General features: G+C 32.7%; 1 protein-coding gene across 15 annotated transcripts in view; it reads right to left on the bottom strand.

The window, feature by feature from the left end:
• Positions 1–22686, bottom strand: part of LOC136040607 (protein phosphatase 1 regulatory subunit 12B-like) — a 223303-nt gene that overhangs the window by 99919 nt on the left and 100698 nt on the right. For 11 of the 15 annotated variants that reach the window (XM_065724876.1, XM_065724875.1, XM_065724870.1 and 8 more), the window contains 4 exons: positions 20696–20800; positions 14665–14830; positions 10558–10719; positions 5800–5974 (listed from right to left, as the gene is read on the bottom strand). In XM_065724876.1, the coding sequence (XP_065580948.1) occupies positions 5800–5974; positions 10558–10719; positions 14665–14830; positions 20696–20800 (608 nt within the window). The remainder of the gene's footprint in view (positions 1–5799; positions 5975–10557; positions 10720–14664; positions 14831–20695; positions 20801–22686) is intronic. The other 4 variants (XM_065724880.1, XM_065724881.1, XM_065724872.1 and 1 more) reach the window with 1 other exon arrangement.

The raw sequence follows: 22686 nt of genomic DNA, 5'->3' as shown, positions 1-22686 counted from the left end.
ATTCTTTAAATCCTTTTCTTGTGACCTCTTCTTCTTCTTCTTCTTCTGTTTCAGCAAACAAGGGCTTTTCAGTCGAGACTATTCAGCCCTTTCCCTTTTGATTCACTCTGCGAGATGAACAGAGCTACTGAATTGGTTGCTTCTTATTTATCTTGAATCTGCTCAGATTTTTCAGTAAATCTTTTGATTCTAGGAGATGAAATATAAGAGGATAAACATTGAGTTCTGAGCTCTGTGTGCAGTATAGTAGGATACTCTTAGCTGATAGTGAGATTTTATGGTGTTTGAAGCATTTTAACAGGTAACATTGCAGGGTATACTGTGCAGACGTCAGCATATTGCGTTCAAATAGACAATGATCAACTGCTTCACTTTTTAAATTACAGTACCTGCAAAGAAGGGAAGAGGGAACAGAGCCAATTGAATTAGGGAACTGATTTGAAAACACCTGAAAGTTTAGCCTATTTGAGCCCACCTGTTTAGTCCACCTGAGTCAGACCGAATTCTATAACATATTTTTGAAAGATACTTAATGGGGAAGGGAGATAAAATTTGATTATTCTTTTTAACAATACCTCTGATAAAACTACAGGTGTATATGTCTCTAATAGAGATTGGTCTCCCAGTTCGATGGTCAATATTTAAAGCATTTTTGGCATTTCCATCCGCCTGAGTGGCTTGGAACATACTGAAGGTAAGTTCTAGTGCCTCTTGAAGCAAGATTATCCATAATGCTAAGACAGTGAAAAGTGTCTATATCCTTCTTATGCTGAAAAGATGCAGATGGCAGCTCTAGGCTTGACAAAGAGTCAGAACAAACTATAATATTATGTAAATTAGCAATCATGATTATTCATGAGGTGCTAAAATGCCATGACTATGGCATGGATTGACCAACTCCATGGGGGGGGGGGGGAATGTAGGTGCAATAAACTTTGCTGGCACTTGGAATTTCTTCTGGGTATTGGCATATTCATTTGCAATGCCTCTATACATGGATGGATTTCTTAACCACTTCCAACCTCAATGACGCCCTTCTTCTTCTTCTTTTTTTTCAATTTTGTTTGTTGTTGTTAAAACAAGTTTCGATTTTTTCTACAGTACGCCAGCAAAACACAGATTTTTCCATTAGTACAGTAGATCTAAACTGTAATGAGTTAAAATTGTGTTTATTAACAAAGTCAATATCAGTTGGTCCAAAATTAGTGGCCAAGAGCCCAGTTAGATAGTCTATCATGCTTCATCCGCAAGCGTCGCCTGGCCATTTTAGCCCTTATTTCATTATAAGCCCAGAAAATGGGGTTGAACCACATATCTTGTACAGCCTACTGTTTTATAGATGGTGAGTCAAACGAGTACTTATAACTGTCCTTAGACAATTCCTCTGGAGGACACTTAGTAAATAAATATTCGATCTTCCGAAGCTTGCTTCTACCTAAAGGAAGATGTAGCTTCTTCCATCTACCTAATTCCTTCCCTCTTCCTAAAGCTATCCTTAGACAATTCTTCTGGAATACATCTAGCATATATTCCTCAATATTTCCAAGCTTCCTTCTTCTTAAAGTAAGAAGATGTGGTTTCTTCCTTCAACCGCCCCTCTTCCTAAAACTGTCCTTAAAATTTCCTCTGGGAAACATCTAGCATATATTCCTTAATCTTCAGAAGCTTCCTTCTTCCGAAAGGAGGATGTTGCTTCTTCCCTCTTCCTAAAGTTGCTCTTAGAGCAATTCCTCTGGTCAATACATATTATATATCTTTTAAGATATATATTTTAATATCTTTATTATATTTTTTATATATCTTTTAAATATTATATATTTTTCATTTATATATATTTATATTATTAATCTTTTGAAGCTTCATTCTTCTTCTTAAAAGATGAAGATATGGCTCATTTCTTCTTCCGCCTCCCTTCCCTCTTCATAGAGCAATCCTAAGTAATTCCTGTGGAAAACAACTAGCATATATTCTTCAATCTTTCGAAACTTTCTTTTTTCTAAAGAAAGATGTGGCTTCTTTCTTCCCTGCTCATAAAACTATCCTTACCCAATTCATCTAGAAAGCATCTAGCATATATTCCTCAATCTTTCAAAGTGCCCACGTTTCAGAGACACATTTGACCTCTGTCATTACCGCGGCTTCCAATATTTTAATCTTAGCTATTCGTCGACCTATCTTCCTATTTTTCCAAATATTTTCTAGCTGCAAAACTTTTCCTGCTTTCTACCTTTCATTGCACACATCTTTCACATCTTACAAAAATACCACCCAGCTATGCTATCAATTTGGTGATAACCTTCACATCACTTGTTCATTCTCATTTATTACAGCGTAAACGACTTAGTCTTCGAAACACTAATTTTCCAAATAATTTTGGCACTCTGAACCTTCAAACACTTAAAAACTGTCAATTTCTTTGATATTTTATCTAGGACACTCAAACCTCCAAGATAATATAATTCAGGGAGAGGTTTGCCTTCCCATTTAACGACATATTTCTCAGAGTAATCCATAGAAATGGAGCAAGACACTACCTTCTCTAATTCCTAATTCCATGCCGAAGCAACTTCTATCCTCAACGAACATCTAAAACTGCAGCAATATCATTTTCATCCACGGAGTGGACCAATATAACATTGCCTGTTGGAGTAACTGCTATAGAACAAATAGATGTCCAACTATTAGATGGGTCCGCACCAAAAATTCCTCTATGGAAGATTGATTTTTGGCGTAAAAAAAATAAAGTTTTGAAATGCCCTATTATTGGCCAACTATAAAAATTTAACGCAGATTTTTGTGAAAAGTACCCTCAATAAAAATCGAAAAAATTCGTGATATTATATTTCTTTTTGGATGTAGTCTTATTGCAGTTGAAGTCAAATAAGAAGGATAAAAAACGGCTCAATATCCGACAATTTTGCGTTTTGCGTATTAAATTGAAAAATTTATCGACCATTCGGTGTTGGCGTTGTGCGTTATTAAATTGAAAAAAGACAACAGTTTAAATTTGTAAAGAGCACTACTAAAGCACATAGCTAAACAATGTAATTTGTTAAACTTGAAACGGACAGGAATTATGACAAATAAGAGCTACTATCTTTTTATAGTCTTGCAAAAACTTGGCATTTGCACTTTACTGAAAACTAAACAGATCCCTTCAAAACTGCCTACTGATGTTCTTCTAGGTTGTATTTAGCAAGAAATTTCTATGCGTCTCATCGAAATGGAGTTAAAGGAGGAAAATAATGACAAAAATAATCAGTATACAAATTACTGATCGAAATGGGTAATATAATAATATAAATAACAATACATAATAATATAAATAATGAGAATATACAAATACAATAATAACAGAAAATATTAATATAAATAATAGTAACAAAAATTTTCTAAAATAATAACACTGAATCGGCTATCCAAAATATATTTATTTTAAGATGTCCTTGTTTAGTCCGAACTACCCAATTTCAATGATTGTATATCGTTAATAAAGATAGTATACCGTATGATACCGTTATCTTACTGTATATATCCTTTATCATATGATAAGTGTTGTATATCAAGATTATATCAATTTAAATGACAATATACTGTTGATAATACTAATATGTCGATGATATCCTTGATATATAGCCTGAACTACCCTTTCAAATAAAATTTAGCGTATGTACTTCCTTCACTGTCTTACTAACTGAACTCCCGACCGTCTTTCCCAAGACAGTGGATGTAGTTTCTATAAAAACTTCCATCTTCTGCGGATGTTGAAGATGTGGCCTGCTGATCGATGACAAGTTGTCTTTCCATCTCTTGGGCGGAAAATCGCTACGGCGAGAACCGTTTAGTTAGCCATCGAAGACGATCTTTGGGATACACGCACTTTCCGTGTGTTGGGTATCTTACCCATTTAAGTTGTTACTATTTATTAGGTCGTGGAGGGTGTATTTTCGGACATCAGGCTAGGAATCCCCTCTCCCTTGGTAAAGTTATGCCTGGAAATTTTCCTTCACACTGAAAATTATCCCCCGTGAAGTAAATCCCCATGACAATTTCTGTGTTCTAGGGAGGGGGGTAGCTGCCAAGCCCGTGAGACTTTTCCATAATGATTTCAAACCTAAAATGCCATAATATTTTTTCCAGTCCCCTTAATTTTTCCAATTACATAAACATAAACTGGTAAACACGTGATTACATAAACGCAAACTGAAAATATGTATGATAGAGGTTCTATTGCAGTAGGTCATAATAACAATTCATCGCCTTCCTACACTAAACAATTAAAGCATTTCCAAACATTCTGTCGAAAATAAATATATTTAAATATCTTCCACTTAATGCCCGTGACACATCGTAGTCGCACTTGTGGATAAAATTAAGTTTACTCAGGACTACAGCGCCAATAATATATCCCGCGTAATTCAGGATTTGAGCTATGCTCAGTAATCAAGTATAATCGCCATGATTGACCAATCAGAGTAAAATCATAATATTTTTAAACAAGAAATTACTGAAACTTGTAACATCAGTCTTTCTATCTATTTGATGAATCAAAGCATATAAAAACAAAGTATTTGCAGACAATAGTTGGAAGCTAATTGGTGCTGATATAGGCATTTCTTCAGCTTTTTGGAAGAACACGAACACAGATCAATGAACACAAGAACACGAGATCAAATAGTGAGATTAAGAACACGAAAAACAAAGAGCGCAGATCATTCACGAATCTTGGCAACCACCAACAGGTTAGACAGTGGCGTGGTTGGCGCTGAGTCTTAAGCAGTTGCGTATTAACGCCACAACAGCTGTAGATTTTGCACTTTTTGAGCGGGGCCAATCTACACCTTAAAGTTTGGCGCCAAACCATATAAAAAAATACCAATCAGATTAAGGTGGAATATGGACCGAAATTTTAGGTCAGCAAAATTTTAGGTCTAAAAAAAATCGTTTTTAGGTGTAAAAGACCCAATTGCTGATGGCACTGTCTTAAATTATATTTCCATAACTTACATTTATCAAAATAAAGTTCGTATCACGGGAATTTGTATATCATCGCTTGTTTAGTAAAATATTTCGCTCCTGGAAAAAAATGCATCTTGTTTTTTTTTGGCAAATCCAAAATACGCATTTTCGTAGCAATAAAAATGGCGTCGAAACGTCAGGAAACAAAAGTGCAACAAGGAATCCAAAAGATAACTGCGTCCGCGTGCGAACATCGAGGTTGTATTTTATTGGCGCAGGCGCATTAGCACAACTTGTGCTTCGATGGCGTTAACCGTTAATACATGTGTAGGCCTACCTTCCAAATATTCCCAGGAATACAGGGGGATTTGGGGACTGATTTCTACCACCTTCCCTGACTTTCTTTCTATGTTTCTGAAGACTGACGGAGAGATAGAGAATTTTGGCATAAAAATTTATATATGATTAACTTAAGCACGTAGGAGTCCTTCTATTCCTATTCAACTGTCAAAATTCCAAAGTAAAGCTTTATCTCATGAGAGTATGCGAATTTTCATTTTTTTGTAAAATATTTCACTCCTGAAAAAACTGCATCTGTTCTGTTTTTGGCGAATCCTAAACGCGCATTTTCTTAGTACTAAAACGTCAAGAATTATCTAACAACGAGGCAACAAGAAATCCAAAGGATAACTGCATGCGCGTGTAAGCAATAAAATTGCTCATCACAGACGCAGGCGCAGTGGCGCAACCTCTGCTGTCATGGCATTAACACGTAAGTACTGAACCTAAACATTATACACCAAAACAATCAAACAAGCCCTTAAATAAAAAAATGAATACCTTCAACGGTTTTTATTCTCTTTGCAATGGCTTCAATAGGTACGTTGGGTGGTAGCTGTGGCTCTAAATCTACAGTAGGTACAATAGTGGGGGATGAAAGGCCTCTCGGTGGACGGAGTGGAGTCACTGTAGCTACAGTCGAAGGTGATGATCCTTTCAGGTCCTCCAGAACAAACTAAACAAAAATTTATATATATATATATATATATATATATATATATATATATATATATATATATATATATATATATATATATATATATATATATATATATATATATATATATATATATATATATATATATATATATATATATATATATACTGTTTGTTACAATATATGTTACAAAAAACTAAAAAAAAAAAACAAACAAAACAAAACTAAAAAAATAGAAAAAAATTAAAAAAAAAGAAAAAGAAAACATAAATCCTAGGGTTGGCTGACTTCTCACACATAATGTACATCTTTCACAGCCTCGTGTGACACGTAGTTCCACCACGCTTGGTACGGTTAAACCACACTTGGCACACATCCCACTTTGTACATGATTACTGTGAGTGAGAGACCCCTCGAATGAATCCTTAATAGAAGACCTGCTTCCATGAAAAGCATATTATCATCTTCATTTCAAATTATAAAACGTGGATTAACGTTTATCCTGTTTTTACCCGTTTATTTAAGTTCGTGGATGAACTATAGTTCAATTTTTGAGTATAAGGACCGCCTCCATTATTCAACATTCCAACTAACTTAAACCGTTTTCTTCGTGTTCTGGGATTTTTTTTTTCTCATAAAACAACAAGCATAAAAAAAGAAAATCCTGGCTGAATGTTTTTGAGAAAAAAAAATGCAGCCGAAAAATTTCTTTAATTAGGCCTTGAAAGAACGATTGATAAAAAAAACTTTAAGCAATCATTTTCCAAAGTAGATCTTCTCTTTACATCAAGATTCAATCATAGATCTTATTCTTAACAATGGCAAAGCCATTTTCCACTCACAAGATTGTCATTAGCTTAATCTACAAGTCGATAATATTCATTCAATTCCTTCTATTTTCCTAACACTCGGGAAAAAATCAACAACCTCAGAAACACGCAGACAATTAATTAGTTTCCCAGATTGATAGTAAACAGAAAACTTAGCTAAGCAAAGAAGGATTGGGGAAACGCTTTGTTGACATGCTTAAAAAAACAACGCTCTTTAAATTAGTGTTAGTTGAGGGACGTCTCAAGAAGAAGGGATAGATAAAGAAATTCGAGACGAAGAAGAAGCAATTAAGCTAAATTCTAGACAAGACTCGTTAGTTTAACCATCCAATTAATCCAATTAACTCCCACTGAATAATCCCTATTTATGTCATTTATTTCAACTAATAAAGATAATCTGTATACGCAAATGTTATGGTCTCTAAACGTTATTTAAACATGTTTATAACAATTTGCTAGGCCTTTATTTAGAATTGGGCTACATCACTGAGCTGACAATCATGGGTATATCCGGAGGTGAGGGGGGGGGATGGTTGTTACCCGGTTTTAGGCCCCGTCCCCGAAATTTCTGTTTGTTTAGTAGCTACATTATTAACAACATACACGTGAAAAAAATTGCAGACAAAAACCTTGATAATCCATAATCTTCTTTTTGTACACCCATCCCCAACCCAGAACGAAACTCCTAGGGTTTGACCTGGTTGCAGTTTTTTTTTTTTAAGTCACCAACAAGTCTTTAAAGTTAAGTCATTGAAAAGTACAGGGACTACTTGTACAAGATCTTGAAACATTTGTTCCTTTTACTGGCTTAAATTTTCACACAGAAGACCCAATCAGATAGAACATGAATTTTTACTTTGATTACTTGTTTGAATTTCACACGAGTGCTTTTGAACCCAATCAGGTCTCAAAAAGGCGAGACTATTTGTCTCTCTAGAAATAATGTCTTACAAAAATAAATCGCAGATGTAAACCAATGAAATTGGCAAGATAAGAAACAAGATATTTATTTTAAAATTACCATCATACGCCCCGAAGGGCTGAATTTTTCATTTCAGGGGGGAAGAAACAGGTTAAAAAAAAAAAAAGTTTAAAAACAACAGTAAACTTAAGACTGAAGATATAGGAGACGGTATAAATTTGTGTAAAACTGATAATAAAATTGATAATAGGAAAAAAAAAACAATAAAGGAAAAAAATCAATTAAACTTGATTTGGGACAACTATTATTGTTATTATAATCTTTAGTGTTGACAGACGTTAGCTGGAGGTTTACAACTGCTTCTCTTGCGTACTCCCCTTCCCAGCTCTATTAGTAAGTGAAAACTAAAAAACACGTTTGAAAAAAAAAACAATAAAGGAAAAAAAAACAATTAGACTTGATTTTAGACAACTATTATTGTTATTATCAAACAGTTCGTGGTAACGAACTGTAGTAAGGAGCGACCCGGCTCAATAGTAACCAAAACTCTAAAAAATTGAATTTTGATATCAGTAGCTACATCAAAAGAATCGCATTTCAATGCTGATTTTAAATATATAAGTTTCATCAAGTTTAGTCTTACCCATCAAAAGTTACGAGCCTGAGAAAATTTGCCTTATTTAGGAAAATAGGGGGAAACACCCCCTAAAAGTCGTAGGATCTTAACGAAAATGACACCATCAGATTCAGCGTATCAGACAACCCTACTGTAGAAGTTTCAAGCTCTTATCTACAAAAATGTGGAATTTTCTATTTTTTGCCAGAAGACAAATCACGGGTGCGTGTTTATTTGTTTGTTTTTTTTTTTTTTTTTTTTTTTTTTTTTTTTTTTTTCCAGGGGTCATCGTATCGACCAAGTGGTCCTAGAATGTTGCAACAGGGCTCATTCTAACGGAAATGAAAAGTTCTAGTGCCCTTTTTAAGTGACCAAAAAAATTGGAGGGCATCTAGGCCCCCTCCCACGCTCATTTTTTTCCCAAACTCAACGGATCAAAATTTTGAGATAGCCATTTTGTTCAACATAGTCGAAAACCATAAAAAATATGTCCTTGGGGATGACTTACTCCCCCACAATCCCTGTTGGAGGGGCTGCAAGTTACAAACTTTGACCAGTGTTTATATATAGTAATGGTTATTGGGAAGTGTACAGACGTTTTCAGGGGGATTTTATTTTGCTTGGGGGTGGGGCTGAGGAGAGGGGGCTATGTTGGAGGATCTTTCCTTGGAGGAATCTGTCATGGGGGAAGAAAAATTCAATGAAAAGGGCGCAGGATTCTCAAGCATTACTATAAGAAAACAATGAAAAATAAACATGAAAACGTTTTTTCAAATGAAAAGAAGAAGTAGCATTGAAACTTAAAACGAACAGAGATTATTACGCATATGAGGGGTTCTAAAAATACTTTAGCATAAAGAGTGAGGTATTTAGGAGGAGATAAATACCTTGCTCTTTATGCTAAAGTATTTTTAGTAATTTAAACTATTTATTCTACGGCCTTTCTGATTCAGGGGTCATTCTTAAAGAATTGGGACAAAACTTACGATTTAGTGTAAAGAGCGAGGTATTAACGAGGGTACAAACCCCCTCGTATACATATTAAAAATATAAGGTTATGAAAGTTTGTTACGTAAGTTAATTGTTAAGTTACGTATATTTTTTACTAATAAAAACGTTCGTTAAATATTAAAAGTTCTAGTTGCCTTTTTAAGTAACCGAAAAATTGGAGGGCAACTAGGCCTCCTTCTCCATCCCTTATTTCTCAAAATCGTCTGATCAAAACTAAGAGAAAGCCATTTAGCAAAGAAAAAAGAATTATTATACGAATTTCATTTTAATAATTTATGTGCGGAGAGCCAAAACCAAACATGCATTAATTCAAAAACGTTCAGAAATTAAATTAAAAAAAATAATTTTTTTAGCTGAAAGTAAGGAGCGACATTAAAACTTAAAAGGAACAGAAATTACTCCGTATATGAAATGAGTTGTCCCCTCCGCAATCCCTCGCTCTTTACGCTAAAGTTTGACTCTTTGCCACAATTCTACTTTTAAAAAAGAATTAAAAGCTTTAGCGTAAAGAGCGAGGGATTGCGGAGGGGACAACTCATTTCATATACGGAGTAATTTCTGTTCGTTTTAAGTTTTAATGTCGCTCCTTACTTTCAGCTAAAAAAATTATTTTTTTTAATTTAATAATCTTTAGCGTTGACAGACGTTAGCTGGAGGTTTACAGCCGCCTCTCTTGCGAACTCCCTTCCCAAATCTATTAGTAAGCGAAAACTAAAAAACACGCTTGGAAAAAAAACAATAAAGGAAAAAAAATCAATTAGAATTGATTTTAGACAACTGTTATTTATTTTAATCTTCAGAATAAAAGCAAATTACGTAAATAATTTTTCATAAATTTCAAAAAGAGCTTGAAACACCGGTGTGTCTTCTTTTTATTTATTTTTTATTTCTCTGTCACAGGCAGGGAACATAACCACATTTGGAGTCGAAATGCTACGAATGGTCAGTATGGGACACATTTGCATTAAACTACTAATGCGGAAAAACTAGACACTCAAGGCTATAATTCTGAAACAAAAATTTCAAGACTACATATTATTGTTGAGTTAAAAGTGAATAAAAATCACCTTTTTTCGAAGGGGGTGCATATTTTTTCGGGGGGGGGGGTTGAAACCTTAAAAAAATCATAAAACATTTCTTTATAGGCATTTTTAGAGCGTTTTTACGAGTCGGACAAAAATTTCCCGTTTTAAGTAACCAAACACAACAAACAAAATTTTACCTTATTTTTAGAATCATCGACCCTTAGTCTCCAGGATGGCCTCCGTTCGAGGTTATCTTCTGAAGGTTGGGCATTGCTCGTAATGACAGAGCTTGCGGAAGGCACCGTTGTAGAGGCAGTTGAGGCAGGATTCAGAGGCACATTTGAGGAAGAAAGCTGTGGCTGTAAAATTTTGATTGTATCAAAATTTTGTATTTATCAAAATGTATGTTTCAAAATATCAAATTTTGTATCAAATGTATGTATCAAAATTTTTATACAAAATTGTATCAAGATGGAAGTTTGCAAATAGCAAAAATGGACACATTCTACTCCAACAAGCTATTTGTAAGCATATAATTCCAAACTAATTAGAGCTCAGAAAGAAAACATTAGATAAGGTCCAAGACTATCCTTAATGCAAGTAAAATACAACCGACAACATTTATGTTGTCATTATGTTGGGAAGAGGAATTAGCCCAGAAAGAAAAAATGCAAAAAGTCCATCTGTGCCCTTCCTACGAGTAAATATATAAGTGACAACATTTTTTATGAAGGGGGGAGACGACTTACTACCAAAGCAACATCTAAGCGGTAGGGTTTAACTACCCATAGGTTTTAAGCTTCCGGATTCTTCTGGAATATATTACGGGACTCGCTTTTATTCATATGCTATAATGAACAGCAGGAAATCAGGCATATCGGGCTGTCACTCAAATATGACATCTTACCCTAGAGAAGCAACTGTTCAAAAGATACTTCTATTATTTTATCTTGTCAAATGGTCAGTGTGTTGATACAGTTTTCGTCAAAATCTGCATTTTGATTTTTTATATTGTTTTCTGTATTTTTTTTAATTGTTTATTGTTATCTATTTATATGTTTATTTGTTTACTGTTATCTGTTTATTTGTTTATATGTTTATTTACTTATTGTTTATTTGTTTAAATATGTTCTATTGTATTTTTGTTTATTGTTATCTGTCTACGTATCATATCGTTAAACATATCATATCATTAAACATATCAAAAATATGTTTATTGTTATCTGTATTTTATTTAATATTGTTTTCTGTTAATTATAAAAGTCAATAGATACAAACATCTACATAATATTAATGTATAATATTTGGCACGATAATTTAGTTACTGAAGAAAACGGTTCATAGCCTTTGCTCTTTGGCATTATTAAAGAGATAAAAAATCGGCCATGATAGAGCTCGAAAAAGAGAATAAGAAACTTCTATAATGAATAATTATTATATAATGATATTAATATAATATTATATAATATATAATAATATTATGATAATAATATTATTTAATTATTAAATTAATTATTTATATATATATATATATATATATATATTTATATATATATATATATTAATTATATATATATATATATATATTATATAATATAATAAGATATATTATATAATATATTATATTAATTAACATATATTATTAAGAGAGTATTCCAGAGAGCCCCAGAGTATCCCAGGTAGAAGTAATTTCACTAGGAAAGAGATAGGTTCTGGTAGTTAAGGGCATCATACAGCATTGGTAGGCAATTATATATGTTGATATAAACTCAAGGACAAATATATCGAGGGAATATTCCAGGGAATTTTAGGAGAAACTGACGCTAAACGAGAAGACCAGAATGTAATACGATAATACGAGAAGACCAGGACGCAAAACGAGAATGTAGCCTTGACCTCTTTGAGGTCAAGGCTACATTCAAAACTATTAGGCATTCAATTAGATCTGTTGATACAAAGTTAAGAGTGCATACACTAAGATGTTCAAGAATATCATCTTAATAATACCAGATACTGATGGTATTAGTAGAGAGTAGGATAGGACAAGTCTTTTGAGCTAAATTGGTAGTATAAATTTTGGTAGTAGTGCCGCTTTTCAAGAAAGGAAGAAGACCATACCATAGAAAATAAGAAGTAACACTTTTTAAAAAATTATCAGGGCAATTTTTAAATGGAAAGTTTTAGATTTGAGGTTAAAAAAATACAGGTTAAAGATGAATGGAATTCAGATGAATTATCTCACATTTCATTTGGTCCCATCTCATTTATTCAATTGGCCCTTTTATGCTCAAATACTAAATTGCTACTACTACTAACAACGCACCGCAGCACCAACACACAACGCACCGCCTGAGGCCAATACAGCTACGCAGGCTCCTACTCGAGCCCAATCTATTACAAGTCTCCCTCTTTACACCCTCCCGGGAAATTCCAATTTCCTTTAAATCCTTATTAATGACATCCGCGGACGACCTGCTTTCCGTTCAGCCCTACATAGTTGTCCGAAAAGGATAATGTTCAGCAATCTGTCATCCTTCATTCGCAGAAAGTACCCTAGCAATGTCAACCGTAGGTAACAATCCGTAACTATATCCATAGGTAACAATCCGTAGGTGATTTCTCTGGAAAACGTCTAGCAAATCTTTATCCGCTTTTCGGAGCGCTCGAGCTTCAGAGCCATATTTCACCACTGTCATCGCTGCAGCTTCTAATATTCTAATCTTAGTTTGCAAACTTATCTTCTTTTTCTTCCCAACTTTTTTTTTACTGTGAAAAGACACCTTCAGCCTTGGCAATTCTACTTTTAACAGCTTCACTGCTCCCACCGTCTTTACTAATAAAACTACCAAGGCAAGTAAAGCTGCCCACCTGATCAATATTTTCGTTATCCAACGTCACCTTTTCATCTTCACTTATTCCTAGCGTTAGTGACTCGGTCTTCTTAACATTCATTTTCAAACCTATTCTAGCACCCAGACCTCGCAACACCTCTAAAAGTTCATTCATTTTGCTCACACTTTCATCTAAGATGCTTAAATCATCAGCATAATCTAAGTCCAGGTGAGTTTTTCCCCGTTATTTGATTCCTTGGTCTCCCACTGCCTTTCCTGTCGTTCTCAAGACAAAATCCATCAAAATAATCCACATAAAGGGGGATAGAACATGACCCTGCTTAACTCCTCATTGAATACGAAACTAGCTGCTAACCTCATTTCCTACCTTAACTGCATCAGTGTTATTCTCGTACATAGCACTAATCACTTTAATGAATTTATCTGGTATCCCATACAAGGATAAAAAGACCTATGCTAAAGCTCCTCTATTATTAAAATCGAACGCTTGCTCATTATCTATAAAACTGAGGACCAAAGGTGTTTGAAAACTCAGGCACTTCTCAATCATTAACCTAAGAGTGAAAATTTGGTCGACACATCCTCTACCCTTTCTAAAATCGCATTGTTCTTCTCTGATAACTTTATCTACAGCACCTCTCGGTCTAAAAAGTATCTTATTACGAAGTAATTTGCTACCTACAGAGACAAGACTAATCCCTCGAAAATCACCACACTCACTTATATCATCTTTCTTATACAGTGGTTTAATTAAGATTTCCTAAAATCGCTATGTACTTCCCCTTTTTCAAAAATCATATTCATAATCTTCAGTAATTTATTTCTAACCTCAGAACCGCCATATTTAGGAAACTCATTTACCACACTATCAGCACCTTGAGGCTTATTATTTTTTAATCCTTTTTTTGAGTGCTAAATTAGCAGATTCAAATTAAATAGTAATTAACTCAAACATTAATTAACGGTTTTAATATTTGAATCAACAAAAATTAACAGGAAATTTAACAGTTCAAAATTAACAGTTTAACAAGTTGACAGAACTAAGATTCATTTAATTAACCCATCATTTAAATTAATTAACAAAACTTTATTTGACCACATCTCATTTACTCAATTTTGTAAATTCTATATCCTTTTTTTTCTTTATCTTCACATATTATATTGTATGTAATTAGTTTTTTTTTATATTCCTGTTCCTCATATACTCCATCTTGTTCTGTGTTATTCAGGCAGGGTACTCGATAAATTTTTCATTAAAATGGCTCCATTAGGTAATAATGATCTGTAAAATAATCTAAGAGACAGCAAGATGCTTCCAAGTACTAACAATCGAATATATAACACATATAATATCGAATATATAATAAACTGATAATATAATATACTGTGCTTTATATATTAATGTACTATGAAATATTCTAAGAATAAAGTAGCAAGATCCTTCGATCTAACCTGTACAAGAGCAGTGATTGGCTGTTTCTGTTTCATTATATTCTCAGCAGTCTTAATTTCTTCTAGTGTAACGCCTTGCGTCGACCGCCGAGTGGCTCGAACTTGCTTGGCGTGAGCTTTTCGCTGAGTTTCTGACTCTTCGTCACGGACAGGGGGTACAAAAGATCTAAAAGGCATGGAGAAAATTGAAAGAATCAACTTTAAAAAAATTAATTAAATTCGAGCTTGAACTGGATATTGTTACGATTTTATATTCAACAATTATTTAGGATTATTTTATTATTATTCTATGCTTATCATTTATTTTTAAATATTATTTATTTTCTTATTTTAATCTGAATTTCACTAAAATCAAATTTTAATTCTTTTGAATGATTAAAAGACGTTTTGACAGTTAACATCAAGCGTATTGAGGGGTATGTAATCCCTAGTCCTAATTCAAGCTTGTGTGTTGTATTTAAGTAATTGTAGACAGAAAGATTAAATCAAATTTCAGAAAAAGCTGCTTATTCAGAAATCAGTTGTTGTAATTTATAAGGGTGTTCCATCACGTTGTAAACCACGGTTATACTGACCGACAGGGAAGTGTTAAAACTGATTAAATTAATCTTAATTTCTGTTCATTTTCTGTTAGACTGTTAATTTCAAGCCGTCAAACTTACTGTTAATTTAGATTTGAAAAATGGTAATTTACAATTTCAGTTAATAAGAGCCAATAGATTGGCCAAAATAAATGCATTGAATTAACTGAAATAATTGGTATTTAAATTAATTTAATTAATTTCGATTTCTATTAGTTTTCTGTTAAACTGTTAATTTTTATTATAATTAAATTTTAATATTTTTCTGATTTGTTACAGCAGTGGTAAGGATGTTTTTTTTAGGAATTTAGGATATTTTTTTTAGAAAGGTAGAAATTTACGACTTCTGCCAAATAAAACTTTTTTTTTACTATATTTTGGTTTTAAAAAACACTTTTGTGATTTATTTTATTTTTTAATGGTTAAAAGAAAATTTACGTGATAAATATCAAGCATATTGAGGGGTTGTCGTCCTTAGTCTTGATTCAAACTTGTGTGTTGTAAATTAAATCAATTGCAGACAGAAAGATTAAACCAAATCCCAAAAAAGTTAATAGTTCAGAAATCAGCCGAAGGGCTTCTGGAAGATGCTGTAAACTCCAAGACACACAGGAAGGTACCCAGTGGGGCTTCAGACCCCTAGCTGTTTTTTAACGTAGACGAGATACAAACTGGATGAATTGGTAAAACCCCTTTTTAAATATTTCTAAATGTATTATATTTCGGCACAATTTAATAAATTCGATTCAAAATATTGAAAATGGCAGATAATTCTCTTTTTTTACAGCAATTGAGGCCAGTAAAACCTATTTTTATTTTTCCTATCATACAAAAAAATAGTACTCAGAATCAGGGCCACGTTAAAATATTTACATAATGTGTCCAGAAAAAAATCTTTATTCTATGATAATTGACAATCAGGTTATCGGATTTACAATGTTCTTTTTTACATAAATTTCGCCTAACTATATGTATAAATATAAATAAACATATTTGTATATGAATATATATATATATATATGTATATATATATATATATATATATATATATATATATATATATATATATATATATATATATATATATATATATATATATATATATATATATATATATATATATATATATATATATATATATATATATATATATATATATATATATATATATATATATATATATATATATATATATATATAAATATATATAAATATATATATACATATATATATAAATATAAATATATATGAATATATATATATATATATATATAAATATATATGAATATATATATATATATATATATATATATATATATATATATATATTATATATATATATATATTTATATATATATATATATTATATATATATATATATTTATATATATATATATATATATATATATATATATATATATATATATATATATATATATATATATATATATATATATATATATATATATATATATATATATATATATATAGTACCTTCCTTTAACCAATATAGTTTAAAAGATTTTCGGTATGAGTCATGTTTGATCCAACATTTTTTTCTTTCTTAAAAAAAATACAGAAAAAATAGTGTCGTTAATCTATATTGCTTTTCAGTACTAATTACGTATAATGGAAGTTTGATAATATATAAAATGAAATGGATAAAGTGGAAACATGGGAGAATAAGACTAATTTACAAATAATCTTTTGCAAGTACCAGCAATTCAATTCTACATCATTCTCACGTGATTGACATCACCGCTGCTGTATATTAGCTGAAAAAAGCACCAATGCCATTAGGGAACATCAAAGGGCATCAAGTTTAGGCATGCTCAAATACGTTAAATGGTAAAACTACATGCTATTATATTGAAACCGAATTATCAATAACGTTACCGAATTACCGAAAATAATTTTATGGACTGACTATTGTTATTAGGTGGAATTTATTTTTCGTATTGAAAATAAACCCCATTGAACCTGAAATGCTACCAAATAACCAAAACAGTAACAATAATCAAATATATAATTCGTATATACTGATTAAACTTTTCCAACAAACTGCTTTTTATTTGTTGGTAAACAGTAGGGTTGTACATAGCCTAGCAAACCCAGAAGTATTATAAGTTACTAAATATTTAAACAAGGCTTAGGAAATTTCTGGCTAAAAAGATGCTATAATATTTCCAAAAAGAGCAAAATCACTTTTAGAACATAATTTTTGGCTAAGTGATGGCTATAAAGTCACATTTTTCATAATTGGAATTCTTCACTGCCAAGTTTTTTTTTTTTCTCGAGAGTTGGTTCTCCTGTTATAAAACAATTACATAGCAATGAAAAAATGCTACCGTATCGAACTAACAACACGACTCAATTACTTAAGTTTATAACCATTTTTTGTAGATTTCGATCTTCTTTTTTTTTCTTTTTTTTGGTGATACAAAAATCTCAAAATCCTTTTCCTCTGAAAAGCCAATATTTTATTTTTAGTAGTGGCTTTCGTGATGGCCCAGCCACTACGATGCATTAATTTGTTGCAGTTTTTAAGATGGCTACTGTTTGGCCCACTAATGACCTCTACTATGGGGCAATGTGGATGAAGGATGACAGATTGCCGATGATCGTTCTTTTTGGCCAACCGTCTGAGGCTAAACGGAAATCAGATCGTCCTCGTCTGGGATGGGAAGATGCCATAAATAAAGGTTTAAAGGAAATGGAAACTTACTGGGAGGGTGTAAAGAGGGAGGCCTTGAATATATTGGGTAGGAGGAGGAGCGTGCGTAGCTGCGTTTGCCTCAGGCGGCTTGGTGCTGCGATGAGTTATTAGTAGTAGTAGTAATTAAAGTTGTCCCAACACCTGACAGCATTGTTTAGATAGAAGTAGGATTAAACCCCCTAAAACCCTTATACTTTTCAATGATGCATCACATTTAAAATCAAAACTATGTAAGGGCTAGTATATGGTATTTCCGGCTTATTCGTATATTTATTGTGATATTTTTAGTAAAATAAAGGTGAAGGTTTTTTCTTGAAGGGTTGAAATGACAGCGGTTAGGGGTTAATACGAATTTTGCAATAAACAACATTTAGCACGACCTACACTGTAGAAAAGGGAAAAACCCTAAACGAAACTATAAAAAATAATACATATATATATATATATATATATATATATATATATATATATATATATATATATATTATTAAATATAATCTTATCATTAATGTCTAAATAGAAAAACTATATAAAGAATGATAGTTGCTTCAGGACAGAGGTGACTTGAATCTTCACTGAATTACAATAATTCGAAATCATCTCCAGTGGTAAAGCTTGTCTCACGAATTATAATTTTTTATCTATTGGCAGCGCAGCAGATTAATCGCCGCTTGGTAATACATGGCCAGGGGTTCGATCGACCATTCTGTAAGGATGGTCGAAAGGCTAGCTACCTCTCCCTGTTAAAAAAAAACAACCCAACAACAGAAACGTCGACAATTGCCGACATCCTATGCGGCGTCAATTACTTTGGGAATCCGTATCCTTATTAGAAAATTACTTTGAAAAAAAAAACAAAAAAACACAAGAGCAGTAAATAAGCTTAAACATGGTACATTTAAATAAATTAAAAGATCCTTTTTTGCAGCGTAGGAATCACTAAAAAAGAAGTTATGTACTTTCTTGAAAGAAAACAAGAAGAAGAAGAAAAGCAAAAGCAGTAAATAAGCTTAAACATGGTACATTTAAATAAATTAAAAGATCCTTTTTTGCAGCGTAGGAATCACTAAAAAAGAAGTTATGTACTTTCTTGAAAGAAAACAAGAAGAAGAAGAAGAAAAGCAAAAGCAGTAAATAAGCTTAAACATGGTACATTTAAATAAATTAAAAGATCCTTTTTTGCAGCGTAGGAATCACTAAAAAAGAAGTTATGTACTTTCTTGAAAGAAAAAAAGAAGAAGAAGAAGAAAAGCAAAAGCAGTAAATAAGCTTAAACATGGTACATTTAAATAAATTAAAAGATCCTTTTTTGCAGCGTAGGAATCACTAAAAAAGAAGTTATGTACTTTCTTGAAAGAAAAAAAGAAGAAGAAGAAGAAAAGCAAAAGCAGTAAATAAGCTTAAACATGGTACATTTAAATAAATTAAAAGATCCTTTTTTGCAGCGTAGGAATCACTAAAAAAGAAGTTATGTACTTTCTTGAAAGAAAACAAGAAGAAGAAGAAGAAAAGCAAAAGCAGTAAATAAGCTTAAACATGGTACATTTAAATAAATTAAAAGACTCTTTTTTGCAGCGTAGGAATCACTAAAAAAGAAGTTATGTACTTTCTTGAAAGAAAACAAGAAGAAGAAGAAGAAAAGCAAAAGCAGTAAATAAGCTTAAACATGGTACATTTAAATAAATTAAAAGATCCTTTTTTGCAGCGTAGGAATCACTAAAAAAGAAGTTACGTACTTTCTTGAAAGAAAACAAGAAGAAGAAGAAGAAAAGCAAGAGCAGTAAATAAGCTTAAACATGGTACATTTAAATAAATTAAAAGATCCTTTTTTACAGCGTAGGAATCACTAAAAAAGAAGTTATGTACTTGTTTGAAAGAAAACAAGAAGAAGAAGAAGAAAAGCAAAAGCAGTAAATAAGCTTAAACATGGTACATTTAAATAAATTAAAAGATCCTTTTTTGCAGCGTAGGAATCACTAAAAAAGAAGTTATGTACTTTCTTGAAAGAAAACAAGAAGAAGAAGAAGAAAAGCAAGAGCAGTAAATAAGCTTAAACATGGTACATTTAAATAAATTAAAAGACTCTTTTTTACAGCGTAGGAATCACTAAAAAAGAAGTTATGTACTTTCTTGAAAGAAAACAAGAAGAAGAAGAAGAAAAGCAAAAGCAGTAAATAAGCTTAAACATGGTACATTTAAATAAATTAAAAGATCCTTTTTTGCAGCGTAGGAATCACTAAAAAAGAAGTTATGTACTTTCTTGAAAGAAAACAAGAAGAAGAAGAAGAAAAGCAAGAGCAGTAAATAAGCTTAAACATGGTACATTTAAATAAATTAAAAGATCCTTTTTTGCAGCGTAGGAATCACTAAAAAAGAAGTTATGTACTTTCTTGAAAGAAAACAAGAAGAAGAAGAAGAAAAGCAAGAGCAGTAAATAAGCTTAAACATGGTACATTTAAATAAATTAAAAGATCCTTTTTTGCAGCGTAGGAATCACTAAAAAAGAAGTTATGTACTTTCTTGAAAGAAAACAAGAAGAAGAAGAAGAAAAGCAAAAAACAAACAAATCGAATAAAAAGAAATAAAAAATTAATGATAACGGCCGATTTGGACACTTTAGAATCGGTTAGCTTCAAAGATTTTGGAACTGTTACATAGCATCGAACGAACGTAACACAAACATACAAGGCATGCAATAAATAGTTTCCATGCTAATCAGATAGAATAAGCGTACTTAAAGAAATTCTTAATCATAGAACCAACTTTTCCATTTTGGACTCCATTGCTTGGAACCTGACCTCCATTTATAAAACTAGCTTGACCATTAGAGGCAGCAACACTACAAAGCAAAGATATGTAAAATACGAGAGAAAAAAAGAAAAAGAAAAGATATAAAGAAACTGAAAAAATCAAAATGAGCAAACCTCGCTGTGAAGCAGGTTGAGGAAAAGTCCCATTTTTTGAAAATTTTCAAAAATACTGATCTTAAAATTTTTCCTTTAAAGAAAATAAGTAAATCAAAAATAAAGAAACGACACTAGTCGATATCCAAGTAATAGCACATAGTAGGAGAATACACCCCCCTCTCTCAACCCAGGGATGTCCTAGAGAATTTTTTTTAGCACAGGTCAGAAAATTCAGTTTTCCTGTGTCGAATTTATGCTTATTCTACTGACAGTACCGGACACACCGCTCATTTTGCCTGTTATCCTCCTTTATGTGAACCCCCCCCCCATAATAAGAAAAATGTCTACTGTGAAACATCTAAGGAAAACATCTGTGAAACTTTATATAATGCGGCGGCATTGCAGATTTGTCAATACGGGGGGAGAAAATTAATATGGTAATACTTCGCTAAGATAGCTATCGGATGGCAAAGAAATGAAATATACCTTTCGATTTCTGTTCAACACTCATTTCAAATATAATAATTGCTATCGTCGTCATTGCGTCTCGAAATTAAAACAAGAGCTAAGAGCTCATATCGCACTTGTGACGAGGCAAGAAGAGCTAAGAGCCAAGAGCTCATATGGTATGAGCTCTAACAAAATTCTAAGAGTCAATAGGTTGATTTAAAAGAAAAATCAGAGGCTTAATGCCGGTCGGGATTTAAAATAAGAGCTCTGAGTCACGATGTCCTTCTAAATATCAAAATCCATTAAGATCCGATCACCCACTCGTAAGTGATAAATACCTCATTTTTTCTAATTTTTCCTCTCCCTTTAGCCCCCAGATGGTCGAATCTGGGAAAACGACTTTAACAAGTCAATTTGTGCAGCTCCCCGACACGCCTACCAATTTTCATCGTCCTAGCACGTCCAGAAGCACCAAACTCGCTAAAGCACTGAACCCCTCCCCCGAACTCCCCCAAAGAGAGCGAATCCAAGATATGCAAGATTTCCGATTTCCCCCTCCAACTTCCCCAAATGTCAACAGATCTGGTCGGGATTTGAAATTAGAGCTCTGACACATGAATTCCTTCTAAATATCAAATTTCATTCAGATCCGGTCAACTATTCTTAAGTTAAAAATACCTCAATTTTTCTAATTTTTCCAAATTAACACCCCCCAGCTCCTCCGAAGAGAACGGATTCGTTCACATTATGTCAATCACGTATCTAGAACTTGTGCTTATTCTTCCCATCAAGTTTTATCCTGATCTCTCCACTCTAAGGGTTTTCCAAGATTTCTGTTTCCCTCCTCCAATCCCCTATATCCCGGATCCAATTCGAGTCGAAAATGGAGCATCTGAGACATAAGATCCTTCTATATATCAAGTTTCATTAAGATCCGATCACCTATTCGTCAGATAAAAATAGCCCAATTTTCACGTTTTCCAAGAATTCCGGTTTCCCCCTCCAACTACCTCCAATGTCACAGGATCTGGTCGGAATTTAGAATACGATCTTTAAAGCACAAGATCCTTCTAAATATCAAATTTCATTAAGATCTGGTCACCCGTTCGTAAGTTACAAATGCCTCATTTTTCCGAATTACCCCCCCCCCCCAACTCCACCAAAGAGAGCGGATCCCGTCCGGTTATGTCAGTCACGTATCTTAGACTTGAATAGATTCTTCCCATCCAGTTTCATCCTGATCTCTCCGCTTTAAGTATTTTCTAAGATTTCCACCTCCCCCCCCCCCCCGATGACGCTGGATCCGGTTGAGATTTAAAATAAGAGATCTGAGTTACGAGGTCCTTCTAAATATGAAGTTTCATGAATA

The sequence above is a fragment of the Artemia franciscana genome, chromosome 21 (genome assembly GCF_032884065.1).
Source record: "Artemia franciscana chromosome 21, ASM3288406v1, whole genome shotgun sequence".
In the NCBI taxonomy this organism is placed as follows: Eukaryota; Metazoa; Arthropoda; class Branchiopoda; order Anostraca; family Artemiidae; genus Artemia; species Artemia franciscana.
The sequence above is the reverse complement of the archived record's forward strand: the minus strand, read 5'-3'. Positions and strand labels throughout refer to the sequence as shown.